The sequence below is a fragment of the Lycium barbarum genome, chromosome 9, assembly GCF_019175385.1.
Source record: "Lycium barbarum isolate Lr01 chromosome 9, ASM1917538v2, whole genome shotgun sequence".
NCBI classification, from domain to species: domain Eukaryota; kingdom Viridiplantae; phylum Streptophyta; class Magnoliopsida; order Solanales; family Solanaceae; genus Lycium; species Lycium barbarum.
In genome coordinates, this window is record NC_083345.1 from 32,894,219 (window position 1) to 32,908,432 (window position 14,214).

Sequence of the window (14,214 nt, forward strand, 5' to 3'; positions counted from 1 at the left end):
TTATTTTTTTAAATTCAATTTGTTCTTAAATTCTAAAAAGCAGAACACAGAAGACTACTGCTGTACTTCATGTTTTTTCTCTTTTTTTTTTTTTAAAGCATAACAAAGTCAACTAAAAAAGAAATCAACTAATAAAAGTATTACTTTTACCCAAATTTCTATATTTCAAATAAAATTTGAAACAAAAAAAAAAGAGTGAAAAACAAGAAAAATTTAGGGTTAATTTTTTTTTTTAGGAACCCACAAGCTTAAAATTCTGGATCCGCCACTATATTCGGATTTGAGCCGCGTAGGGCCCATTTTTGGGGAAAGTACTACCTATTAAGGATTTTTCCATATCGCTTGAACCCGAGACCTTTGATTAAGGAACAAGTAGCCCCATCCGCTACACCACTTTCTTTGATAGCAACTTAAATTGGTTCTTCAACGTTGCTAGCTAGGCTATCTGGCAAAGTACTATTTGCCTCAGTGTAAAGGTGACAAACTTCTGGCAGTGACTCAAGTAAGCACCTATAACCGGCAAAAATATGTGAGTATAAGCTATTTCCTGAATCTAATCGTAACTTTTTAATACCCCTGTAAATTATTATTATTATTATTATTATTATTATTATTATTAGTAGTAGTAGTAGTACTAGAGTATTATATTATAAAGAATGACTTTAATACATCGACAACTCCTTAAATTTGTGGTTAAATTTTTTTAGATACTCGAACTACGGTTTTTCAATTGAGTATCTAAACACAGAATAAAGAGTTCCTATTAAACACTTGTTGTTAAAATTTTGAAACTTTTTTTGCGTGTGTTGTCAAACGTCTATTAGGTAGTCAAATTAATCAAATAATTACACAAATAACTACATTTTAGGAGCTCTTAACGAATAGTAGCTACCTTGTTACTTATTAACGGTTCGTAGCTACATTTAGGCAATTCACGTGTATTTAAATACACTGTTCAGTTGTATCCAACCCTTAGTTATTTTCATTCCTTGGCTTTGATGAATATTGAATGAGAGTGATTCTCTTAGTATCTAGATTGTAGTGTTAGGTTAGTGCTCCTAGTGAGTGTAGGATTAAAGTAAGGATTAGTCCTTGATCTCGTCAATTGAACCTCTCTTGAATGTATCCAAGTTGGTAATTCAAGCATGAGTTCAGGTCTCTTCTCCCTTGAATTGTGATCAATTACTTGATTTCAATCCCTTCTTTCTTCTATTCTCACCTCTATTTCTTCTATCAAGTCCATCTTACTTTGTGTTGTTTAATTCCATATTTCTCACGAGTCGAATCGTATCATTTGGTATCAGATCTTGGTAGAAGAATTGGTCTATCAATTCTTCATCCTTGGTTCTAGAAAAAGAAAATAAAAATAAAAAAAAAGTGTCAAAAAAAAAATCAAAATCCAAAATCCAAAAAAATTGTTGTTGTTTGGTGGATTTGAGGTCAAATTTGAGTTCCTTGATATTAAAAATCTCCAAATTTCAAATTTTGTGGCATTTGGAGGTGTTTTCAAGATTCTACTATTGTTAAAGCTTGAAGGTTTGTAACTTGAAAGTAGATTGTGGTGAAGGAAGGTACTATTGGCTTCAAAAGTTCGTGGGTTTTGTTCTACTCATCAAGGGGAGCTTGGATTTAAAATTTGGTAAAAATTGGAGTGGATTTGGACCCTTATTGGATTTAGAGTGTTCTTCATGTTCTTGAGCTATATCTTCATACCTTCATGAGGAAAAAGACACTCAAAAGGGACTTTTGATCCAAAAGGTTCAAGTCAAATGGTCAAAAAGTGCTTGTAGGGCCAAAAAGGGAAAGTTCTAGGTTTGGTGGGGGCCCACAAATCAGCCAATTGGGAAATTAGTTTTTTTTAAAAAAAAAATTAGAATTGCCACATCAGCACTACGCCAGTGCCTGCATCAGTGCTAGGTGGACGCCACATCAGCTGCGTCGCCCACGCGCGCGAGGCCTACCCAGTCGCAGCCTGCAGCACGTGAAGCGCAGTTTCAGAAAGCTGAAGGCTCTATTTTCCCCCTATTTTCAGTCCGATTTCGCCCAAAATTCTTCCGGGTTTGATTTGTTCTCCTAATTTCATTTCTTTAATTATTCTAATTAATTATCAACGAGTAATTAATCCTACTTTTTGTTGATTAATTGTTGAATTTCATTCCTTTTCATCCCAAATTCTTCCAATTTTTTTCTAAAGTGTTGAAAATCGGTTTGTCTTCTTTCCTTCTCATTTCTTTAATCCCCTAAGCTAATTAACAATTAGTAATTGTTCTTACGTGATTGTTAACTAGTTCTTGAGTCCGAAATTCTTTCGCGCTAATTTATTTTGAGCTTTTCTCGTTTGATTTCGTCGTGAATTGCTTGACTCTTGTCCGTTTGCTTTGATTGTCCTTTCTTGGTGTCACATAACTTCCACTCTGAACCGATGCTTGGGTACTACTAGGAAACGGTTTGAGATTTTAGGTTCTTAACGAGTTTAAGGACAATCCATTGAGCGAGGGAAAAAAAAGGCAAGAGTGGTGAGAATAATAGAGTGGTGCTAGCCAAGCACTAAAATGTGCAAATACGAGCGTTAGTAAGGAACTCTTACTAATAAGTTTGTTTGCTCGTTTTGTAGATACAAAAAGCGGAGTTATAAGGAATCATGTCGTCGATAGCCTCGGATCCTTGTGATGATGACATGGGAGGCTATGATAGTGATGGGGGGTATGGCCATGGTTATGATGAATCTTATGAAGCCGATGATGGTCAATGCAGCTATGAACCATATGGTGAAGAGTACTACTACTCCGGGAATAGGCCAATGGTTCCCATGAATCTTATGACCAAGAAGGAGGAGTAGGAGAACCGTATGAGGATGACTATGGTGAAGATGAAGGTTCCTATGCTACACACCATGAATATGAGGACAACGTGAGGTACAACACTTTTATGTGTTTTCCTTGTGAAGCAATTGGTGTTGAATTTTGTGGGAGTGAAAGTCATGATGAGCTTGATAGTTCTTGTGATTATATGCCTTGTGAGGGGTATGACCATGAAGATAGTGATATTGTATATGTTGAATATGACGGAGCTTATAGCAATTATTCATGTTCATCGACTTATCCGAAATCGTATCCTACTCAAGGTGGTATGTATGCGTTTGTTAGGGGGAATAGAGGTAGTCATATGAGAAGAAGAGGCTTTATGACAAGCTCTGGGCATATAGAGTTTTTTTGCTCATACTCTGTCAAATTATAGTATAGTTTAAGATATCGTCCCACAGATATTGGAACCACCTAGGTTACAAATTTATATTATCCCGATTACTATTTGAGAGATCAACTTGATGAAAAGAGAGTAGTGTCTTACAATTAAGTACTTAAACAAAAAAAAAAAAATCCTAAAGATTTAAAAAGAGTTGGGAATAATTGAAGTCACTTGGTAATACTATTATTATAATACAATCTTAATTTAATACATTTCACGAAAGAATAATTGCTTATTGCTAATACAATTACATTTTTCTTACTTGGAAATAATCAATTAATAACACTCCTTGGGATAATGAATATTAATTAAATTACAAGCTAAGTAGGGAAAATTAAAAGTGAAATAATTCCTTACCTGAATTGTGTAATGAGAAGTAAAGACCTCTTGAGATTAGTCTTTAGATAAATAATATTATTTGAGTCAATTCCTCCGTGAGGGTTAGAACTAAAAGAAATAAGATATAGATATCCCTCAAATCAATACACTTATTTGAGTCAATCCCTCCGTGAGATTAGGACCAAAAGAAATAAGATAAATATTCTTTAAATCAATAAACTTGCTTAAGTCAATTCCTTCTTGAGAATTAGATTTGAGAAAGAAGCAAGATCAACGATTTGGAACGATAGATAATTAAAAATTATTATTACTCTAATATTTTATGCAATAATTATAAAGAATTAATTTTGCTTCGTGAGTATTACAAAATTAATACAAGAATAACCACAACATAAAGTATAATAGAGTAGCAATAATATTTAGGAAAAGTCTAAAATTCCGACATTAAGTAAATATGAAGATAAAGAACTTCCGGACAAGGAATAATTAAAATAAGATAAATACTATAATAAGATACCAAGCTTAATCAACTATTCCTATAAAGATATTACTCCATTAAGGACTATATAAACAAAATATCTACTAAAAGATAAAAATAAAAATAAAATAAAAATAAAAAGAAAGAGCAAGAACAAAGCTAGAGAGAAAAGTGGTCATTTTCCTACTACTCTAGATGTCTTCTATACAAAGAGTCGCCTTCTATTTATAGAAGTGGATTTCCCCATTAAATGTGGAAATGTAGTGTGACGAAGATGTATCTTGAGAAGATAGATTCTGAGAAAAATCTATCCTTGAGGAAGATGTAACTTCACTTTTTGTATTGTGAAGTGGATGTGTTGCAATCTCCTCTTTTCTTTCATCTTTAGCTATATTCATAACTTTCTTATTTCCTGCAAAATATTGTTAGAAAACACATAGAAATTGAAGTATTATATAACTTGTTTATTTAAAATAGTATAGTTTTAAGTATATAATATATGTATATTTTATATCCATCACTTTACGTTGCCTACTTGTAGTAGGAAGACGTATAGTACTTATTACCCTCATGCAGATACGACTTACTCTCAATATCATGGTTGGAGAAACAGGAATGTTAAACAAGGGCTACCTAGTCGTGAAGTCTATGTTAACAATGAAGTACCTTGGTGTGATGGTGGATTGAGTGTCGTGATTAGGGGTGATCATCTTGTTGAGCATCATGAATATGATCAGGTGTGTATGGCTCAACTTGTACAAGAAAGTAAGCACCTATTCATTGCAAGGTTCAAGGTTCAAGGTAGTGTTGGGTCTATAGTCATTGATGAGGATAGTGTTAATAATGTGCTAAGTTTTACCTTGGTAAAGGATTTGAAGTTGCCAACTCAAGACCATTACCAGCACTATAGACTTTGAAGTATGCAAAATTGTGTTGAGACGAAGGTTTGAAAGCAAGCTTGGGTAAAGTTTCGAATTGGCAAGTACCACGATGAAGTACTTTGTGATGTCCTACCTTTTGTTGCTTGGGCACCATTGGGGAATTGAAATAAGAGCTATACATGATAGAAGGACTAACGAGTATATCATCACATTGAGAGGCCAAAGACATGTTCTTTCGCCCTTGACACCTTTGCAAGTGGAAGGCGATTACTCACGTATGCTAGAATTATAAAGGAAGGCAAATAAGGTAAACAAGGAGAAGTTAGTCGCTAAAATCCAAGGAGCTAAATGGAAAATTGAAATTAAGGGTCATCCTAACCCTTCGAAAGGAATTTTGGGAGCCTATCCCTTTTCTAACCTTTTTACTTCTTCTAGTTGTCTTGGTCTTTTTGTAGGTACTTATGGGGATAACACTCAAAAGAATCCCAAGTCTCTTTGGGAAGTGAAATAACCCAAACCTCTTCAAAAGAGGAACTCCAAGGCAAGACACTTGATCGAGGTAACTAAAGTTATGTGCATGAGCTAAAAGGTAACGAAGCTAATCCTTACACTCTATTGAACTTGGAGGAACAAATTGTGGATAATGGCCAATTGAGTAGGGGTGAAGTTTTGTCTCGTGTGGAGCATATTGACTCTTTGTTGAGTAATGATGATGTTCTTATTGGAAGTGTTCACACACTAGTTGATCCTTTTGATGACCGAATTGACTCTTCTTGCAAGATCAATTTGTGTTCACCTAGTGTGTACACTTGTGGTTCTAATGATAGTACATTGTCATGTAATAGTATTGCTCATACACTAGTTGACTTTAATTGTGGTAGTCATGTTGCCAATTCTTGTGAGCTTGAAATGCTACCAACTAGTGTTGATATTTGTGTTGATCGACTTGATTGTAATGTTAATCCACTATTCGAGGAATTTTGTGAGGTGTTTAATGAACCTCCGATTAGTGAATATTGATAAAGTTGGTCACTTGAATGAGTATGAAACACCACTCATATTTGACACATATGAAGATGAGTCCTATGATCTTACCTTATTGACATTTGATAAGACTCAAAGTTATGATAGTGTTGTGTGCCATGTAGAGAATCATGGCATTGATCATTTGGAGAGTGACATTAAATGCCTTCACTCACACCCTTTAATTGATTATTCTTTCCTTAAGGATAATGTTTTGTTTGATAATGACATGATTGTTGATGACAATATATATAGGTACATGTCTTGTAGAGTGGTAGATGTAGCCACATTTGGGTGTCACAAAGCCTATGGGAACCAATTATGGGATGATGTTGCCCATCCCTATCAGAAAGATCCTCCCTTAGGGGCCACCTCTTCCTTATGTGTCCAAAATCCTAGTAGCATGCTTGATCTTACTCTTGAACCTCATAGTGAAGCTTCATTGGAAGACACCATATATCAAGAAGTTATTTTGCATGACACCTTTCTTTACTATCTATTTTCATATGATGACACTCATGATTGTGTTGGAAGTGCATCTTATATTGGGAGGGGTGTTATTGGGGTATATCTTTGTCTTTTTACCCTCCCCCTTGTGATGGAAACCTCCTCTTGGAGGGACATAACATATTTGTTAGGAAGGAATTTTTTGGGAAAAAGGGTGACGCTTGCTTGCTTATTGACACTTCTCCTTTGTGTGTTCCAACTTGTAAGTGTATGCTTGGATATGGATTTGAGTCTAATGGTGATCTTCCTTGTGAGGATCCTATAAACGACGTTGTGTTGCGTACCTCTTTTCTCTACTATCTATTTGCATTTGATGATGATATTTGGAGTAGCCAGGTTCATAATTCTTTTTGTGGAAGATTGTTCTTTCTAAGAGTGATTGATGCTTGGTTATACCACAAGTTTGTGCATCCTTGGCATGTTGGTAGTTGTGTTCATTATGACACTAACCCTTATGCTTTGAGGTCCTTATTTTGTATTCCTTTCTTATGGTTTTGCAAGGTCCGAATTCAAGATCGAATCCTTTTCAAGAAGGGGAGGATGATATGATCCTAGGAGGCTCATGAACAATTATGAGGGCTAATATTCGTGATGGAGCTTCAAGTGTGTATTGGCATTCCACACGTCTCTTTATGATGAAGATAGGGCTTTTGGAGGCCATTGATGAGCAAGCCACAAGTGTGTATATCGTGTGGATGATTGCTTGAAAGGAAGTTGAAGATAAAGGCACAAGAGTGGAGGCCACAATAAGTGGCTAGGGCGTGCGAAGGCTTGAAGGTCCCGTGTTTGGGCTATTTATGCAAAGGCCACTTTTGGGCCTTTGTTGTAATAGGGAAAACTATAGATAGAACCCTTAGTTATTTTCATTCCTTAGCTTTGATGAATATTGAATGAGAGTGATTCTCTTAGTATCTAGATTGTAGTGTTAAGTTAGTGCTCCTAGTGAGTGTAGGACTAAAGGATTAGTCCTTGATCTCGTCAATTAGACCTCTCTTGAATGTATCTAAGTTGGTAATTCATGTTATATCCCGTATTTTATACATTCGGATATTTCGAGGTAGTCGTGGTAAGTTAAGGAAATGACCATCTTCCAAAATTATTTTAATGTACAAGTGGGTTATGAATATTATTTATGAATTCTATTAGTATGGAAATATGGAGAAAGGCTAAGGGTAAAAAGGGAAATTCGCAAAATGGTGTCATGGAATTGATCAAGAAAAATTATTTTCTTCTAGCATTTCAACTAATTGGAAAGTTCTCATTAACATGAAGGAGTTGTTGGAGTAAGCCAAGCATTAATTTGGGTAATTTACAAACCCTAGCCAAGTAAGAAGACAAGTGGAGGAAGGTAAGGTTGAATCTTCTTTTATATATGTTATGGATGGTTTATGCATGTTGTTGTATGTAGAAATAGATGGAATTCATGAAATATGTATGTGTATGGTTGTGGCCGTGTGAGTGGTTGTTTGTGTAGAAATGATGAATTAATTTTATTTAGTATTTTGATTGTTGTAGTTGTGGATTTTATGATGAAAATGAAGGTTTGATGAATTGAAGTGAATTTAGAATCATTGTGGGGTTGTTGGAGAAGTTAGTGTGACATTGGTATGGTTTCTTATATTTGAGGGAATAATATTGCTAATGTACAGGTTGTAAATATAATTCATGAATTTGGAAGTGAGACAGGTGTTTGGAAGATTGTAAGTTGGGTTGTTGTGATTGAATTTGGAAGAAGGGAATAGATTGTTATTGTTCTTGTTGAATTTGGAAGGTGTCGAGTGAAGTAGTATGTTGAGTGAGTCGTTTTGAATGTTATGTGAATTGAATTGAATATAAATGAAATGTTGTTGAATTGTATGACAAAGGTTGTTAATGTTATAATGCGTCTTGAATTGATTGTTGATGTTGTTGGTATGATTGATGGTGTTGTTGTTGATAGTTTGGCCGAGTTGAATTCTCGGATTGTTGATTGATGATTTGGGCCGAGTTAGATTCTCGGGATGGTGTATTTACAGGGGAGATGCTGCTGAAATTTCGGCAGATCATAAGTGAATTTATTTGAAAGACTAAGACAAGTGTGTGTGACGATGAATCTAATGATTATGTAAATCTTCTTGGATGTAGACTAGCGATAACGAGCTTGGACAATTAAGCGTAGCTAATAGGACGTGGAGCAGGTATGTAAGGCTTACCCTTTCTTTCTTCTGGCATGATCTTTGTGAAATCGACATGACAAAGTATATGTATGATTTCAAAGAGATTCCTATTCTTAGAGCCACTAGGATGGCTAACGTTCTTGATTTCCAAAAGTTTTTTCATGTGGTTTTGACGCCTACCTATGATGTCTAAAGTTCGGTTGATATGTTTCCGAATGGTGTTCGAGAGATAATTGATATGACTAATGTCTTAATTTTCAAATGAAAGCACGTTTGATTATTCCTTTGAGTCTTTGATATATTTCTGATACGTACATATGATTCCAAAGTCTCTATTTGATTTGATCCATAACGATATTCAAAAGGTACCTAAGATGATTATTGCTTTGATTTTCCAAAATAGCTTCCGAAACGTTCATAGAAGGTTCTTTACTTCAAACGCTCATAACTTTCTTATACTAAGTCGGATTGATCCGAAACTTGTTTCTGAGCCTTCAAGTGTCGGTTTATGTAAGTACCCATCGAGTCTTAAAAATCTGTTCTATGTGCATATGTATATGAAGCGACGCCTTATGAGATTTATGATCTTATTCTATGTTCTCTTAACGTTGTTATTCGTTGCTAGTCTCATCTTATAATAATTATTCCTTCAAGGTGAGACAAAGTCATGATGATTATTCCATAATATAATCGGAGGTTACCGACCTTACGTCACTCCGATGGAGTTATAGCTTTTGATTGGGCTCTTATGCATGCTTAAGTTGTGTTGATTACACCGTGCCTATACGGCCGGGCAGCACCGCTAAGGCGGGCGGCTTATGGATGATTACATTGTGCCTATACGGCCGGGCAGCACCGCTAAGGCGCGCGGCTTATGGATAATAACACCGTGTCTATATGGCACGGGCAGCACCACTAGTGGGCGGCGTGAGATGACTACCCCGAACGCGGGAGGCCCGGACGCGGGCTAATGATGTTATGTGATTCAGACAGTTTATGTATACATGAAAGTAAAGGTGAGCATGCATGATTCCGCCTTAAGAGGCAAGTAGTTACAGTCAGACCTTTTCTTATATCTTCCATATTTCCTTATTATGTTTTGTTCATGTTCTGTCCATATTATCATGTTATCATTCATGCCTTACATACTCAGTACATTGCTCGTACTGACCCCTTTTCTTCGGGGGCTGCGTTTCATGCCGCGCAGGTACACCCAGATGAGTAAAAGCTATTATAGAAGATGTTCCAGCGGAGTTGGCAAGCTCCATTTGCTCTGGAGTGTTGCCGGGTCAGAGTACTATGCTATGATGTCTTGTTCGAAGTTAGAGACTTTGCAGACAGAGTCGTGGGTATAGAATGTCGGTATTGTAATCGGCTCCACCAGCCGATGTGTTATTCTGTTTCATGGTACGAGTTTCATGTGATGATAGATTTTATTTGAATTGAGTACAATGAAAGGAAATTTTTTGAAAGCTTTACTATGTTTTTCACTTCTTATTGATGTAAGAGTCTAAAGAGATTAAGTATGTAATAAGAGTCAGCGGGTTCGCTCGGCTCCGAATATGGGGTCGGGTGCCCATCACACCCTAGTAAGGTTGGGGTGTGACAATTCAAGCATGATTTTAAGTCTCTTCTCCCTTGGATTATGATCAATTACTTGATTTCAATCCCTTCTTTATTCTATTCTCACCTCTATTTCTTCTATCAAATCTATCTTAGTGTATGTTGTTTAATTCCGCGTTTCTCACGAGTCGAATCGTATCAATTGTATTCTGGTGCATTTAAATACACGATTGAGCCATGTATTTTAGTGTATTTATATAATGATATATCCTTTTGTTTTGGTTGCATTTGAATGTATTCAACTCGATCAGCAAGGTTGCTACCGACGACGCAAAGTTGAATGTATTCGACTGTATTTGATGTATCTACACTCAGAAATCCTTTTAACTAATGAAGAATATTGAATGTATTCGACTGTATTTGAATGTATTTACACTCAGAAATTCTTTTATTCGACCGTATTTGAATGTATTTACACTCAAAAAATCTTTTATTCGATTGTATTTGAATGTATTTGTACTAAAAAAAAATGAAGAATATATTGAAATCCTTTTAAAATACACTGTATTTACTCAAAAAATTAAGATACATTGTATTCATACAGGTCTGCAACAACAACACCGGAGATCATACAAATGTGATCTTGTTGAATAATGTATACATTAAGAAAATGAAGAATACGCTCATACATTGTATTTCATACATTATATATATAAATACACTAAAAAATTCGTGATTTGATAAATAAAAGATACATTGTATTAAATCCGGTAATGGATATATCGCAACTTCGTAATTTCAGATCTGGATCTAATGGTGGGTGACGATGGTGTTTAAGGGTGATTCGCAGTGAAGGGGCTATTGGTTTGGTAGTGGGTAGAGATGTGTGTGGTTCGACGGTGGTGATTTGCAGAGATGGCAGAGGGTGGTGATGTGTGGAGATAAGAGAAGGGAAGAGAGAAAGAGAGAGAGAGAGTGAGAGAGTGAGTGAGAGAGAGAGAGAGAGAGAGAGAGAGAGAGAGAGAGAGAGAGAGAGAGAGAGAGAGATTTGGCTATTTGGTTGGGCTCCAGTAGAGCTCCTCCGGAGAAGATGACTGGTGGCGACTTCTCTGCTGCTAGTGCTCGGTTTTTATCCTTCTGTTTTTGTTGTCTCCGTCCGTCTCTCTCTTCTGTGACAGTGAAGAACCAGAAGGAGGGGGGAGATGGAGTGGTTGATAACGGCGATGGAGTTGGACGGCGGCTGGTCGAGGGAGAAGAGAGAGGGGGTTGAGGGAAAAAATTGATACATTGCAATAACTCTATGTATTTGGTATAGCTATGATGGGTAAATTGAAAATTCAAAGCTATAAAAAGTAATTAAATCAAAAGGTAATTATTATCCATAAATAACTCTTAGAGTTAGCTATAGCCTGTAAATTTTCCATAAAAAATATCATTGCCTTTAACTATGTACATCGACCTCGATTGAAAAATGTCTGAAATTTTACAACCGATCGGGGCTAAATCATCTCAGAATTAGACCGAAGTCTAGAAGCTCCCGAAAAGAGAGTTCCTTTTTTATTTACTTTTTTTTAAGAAAGTGGGTCATTCTTCTAAAAACTAATGAAAGCGAGAACTACTTTTCTTGGTCCTTTAAAGAATTATGCTCCACGGTTTTCTTTTTAGTTAATACAAAAAAGAATGATATTTTTTTATATTTAATAATAATTTAATTTTAAAATATTCATTTTGTCTTAATGAAATGATTTACAACCACACAAATATCAATGAATTATTTTAGATCACAAATTTCAAAAGTCATCTGTTATTTCTTAACTCTACTCTCAATCAAACACTATCACATCAATTAAGATGAAAATAGTAACAAGAAAATAGCTGAAAATACCATGACAGACAAACCAATAAAGTACACGGAGAGTACTACCTTTCTTGGAAAGAAGCCTTTGATTAAAGAATCACATACATGACTAAGTGGAAGGAAAATATGTATAAAACCTCAACTCTTTCCCAATAAAAGGTTGAAATGACAGAATTGTAGTTAGATGATTTGAAATCCAGGAGCAGTCCTACATCCATCATGCCAAGAGTACCACCACAACAGCAGCAAAGTACAAACATGGAGGAGATAAAGAAGGGAGCGTGGTCTCCAGAGGAAGACCAGAAATTGAAATCTTATATCATAAGATATGGCATCTGGAATTGGAGCCAAATGCCCAAATTTGCAGGTTTGATTCATTTCAAATAATTAATTTCCAATATGTCTACTGATAATTCATCCTTTGATTCCCATGCATTACTTGTACAAGTTCATTACTCCATCCGGTCCAAAATAATTGATGTTTTAACCTCTAAAAGTTGGTCCAGAATAATTGATGTTTCACGTAATCAAGAAAGTATTGAGTTGTCTTTTCCAAATTTATCTTGATACATTCACATATCCCCATAATAATTATGTCAACCTAGAAGATAAGAAAATCATAATTAAGGGTATATAAGTCAAAAGCCCTCTTAATTTTTAGGAGTTAGTGAATTCCTTAATCCATGTGACTAACCTTAATACCTCAATTATTTTGGATTGGAGGGAGTAATTTGTTGTGCGTAATTAATTCGTCTCCTGAACTTTGGTCCGCAGGGCTTTCAAGAACGGGAAAAAGTTGTAGACTTCGATGGATGAACTATCTCCGCCCTGATGTTAAGAGAGGACCTTTTACCATGGAAGAAGTCGAAATAGTCATTAAAATGTACCAGGAATTGGGAAACAGGTGAGAAGTCCTAGCTTTAGGAATCCACCTATACGCACATATAATCTTTATTATTAACATGTCAAATTATCCTAAGTTTAATATAAATTAGGTCTACATACGTATAAGAGAATTTCCTAATTGTGTTAATGCAGATGGTCGGCCATAGCTGCAAAAATATCAGGAAGAACGGACAACGAAATTAAAAACTTCTTCCACACACACTTAAAGAAGCATCTGAAATTGAAAAATATTGATGCCTCGATGAAGTCTAAGGTAAAACGCAAAAGGGTGGAGAAAACCAAGAAAAGCGAGGAGATAAATAATGCCGGTAAAGCTCAAGAAAAAACTCTATCATTTCTGGCTATTGGCCCGACAATGACGACAGATAATAATTCAATGATCGGAACATCGACCAACAACAGCAGTAGTTTGATGGTATCACCCTGTGGTTCTTCATCCTACAACAGCATTATTACATTTGACGAAAGCCAAAGGATGAATGTGGATCAACCAATCATTGAAATGGAAAACACGGTCATCTTGGAGAGCAATCCTGAAATTCATCAGTCAGATAGTTTGAGCATTGAGTCATTGGATGAGTTTGACACGAATTCATTCTGGTTTCATCTACTTAATGATGCTCACCGTTTTATTTTATGATCTATATGTACGGAATGGCAAATGCTTTCACCAATTGAGTAATACGTACCTGAATATGTGATAGTAATTTGTTTTCAAATAAATTTCAGTATAAGTAAGAACCCCATTACCTTTTATTACTTGTAGAATAATTAAGGAGATTATACGAGTGTCCAGGGTAGTGGACTCTTATGAAATATATATCTATCTAAAGAAGTAGTAATACAATTTTGCCTACGCACCACAAGTAAGTAATAAGACGCTTTGTTTTGGTACTAGTCTTTAAACACTTCTATATTGTTACTTTTTTTCCTTTTCAATATAAGAGGCAATATTCATTGGTCATTCATGCCATGGGAATATATTGGCACTTCCAATTTTTCGGATTCTACTAAGATTTCCTTTACTTGAGGAAAAATGAAAAAGATAGAAATGTTAAGGAGCATATATAGTATAGTCCTTTTACTCCTGAACTGTCTACGCAAATGTACACTCATTTGCAGATGAATCTTTTTTTACCTCCCACCTTTTCGCTCTCTTAGTGACTCAAACCTACAACATTTTTGCAGAAGAACCTAGCTAATAGGCGAAGTCAAAATTTAAATTTAGTGATTTCAACTTTTAAAGTCCTCTTAGCA

The 14,214-nt window shown here is 35.5% G+C and overlaps 1 protein-coding gene across 1 annotated transcript; it reads left to right on the top strand.

Moving 5' to 3' along the window:
• The first annotated feature begins 12,254 nt into the window (after positions 1–12,254).
• On the top strand, positions 12,255–13,597 carry LOC132611841 (MYB-like transcription factor EOBI). The gene is made up of 3 exons (XM_060326206.1): positions 12,255–12,418; positions 12,826–12,955; positions 13,090–13,597. The coding sequence occupies exons 1-3, from the start codon at positions 12,271–12,273 to the stop codon at positions 13,595–13,597; spliced, it is 786 nt and encodes a 261-aa protein (XP_060182189.1). The 5' UTR covers positions 12,255–12,270.
• The last annotated feature ends 617 nt before the right edge of the window (positions 13,598–14,214 follow it).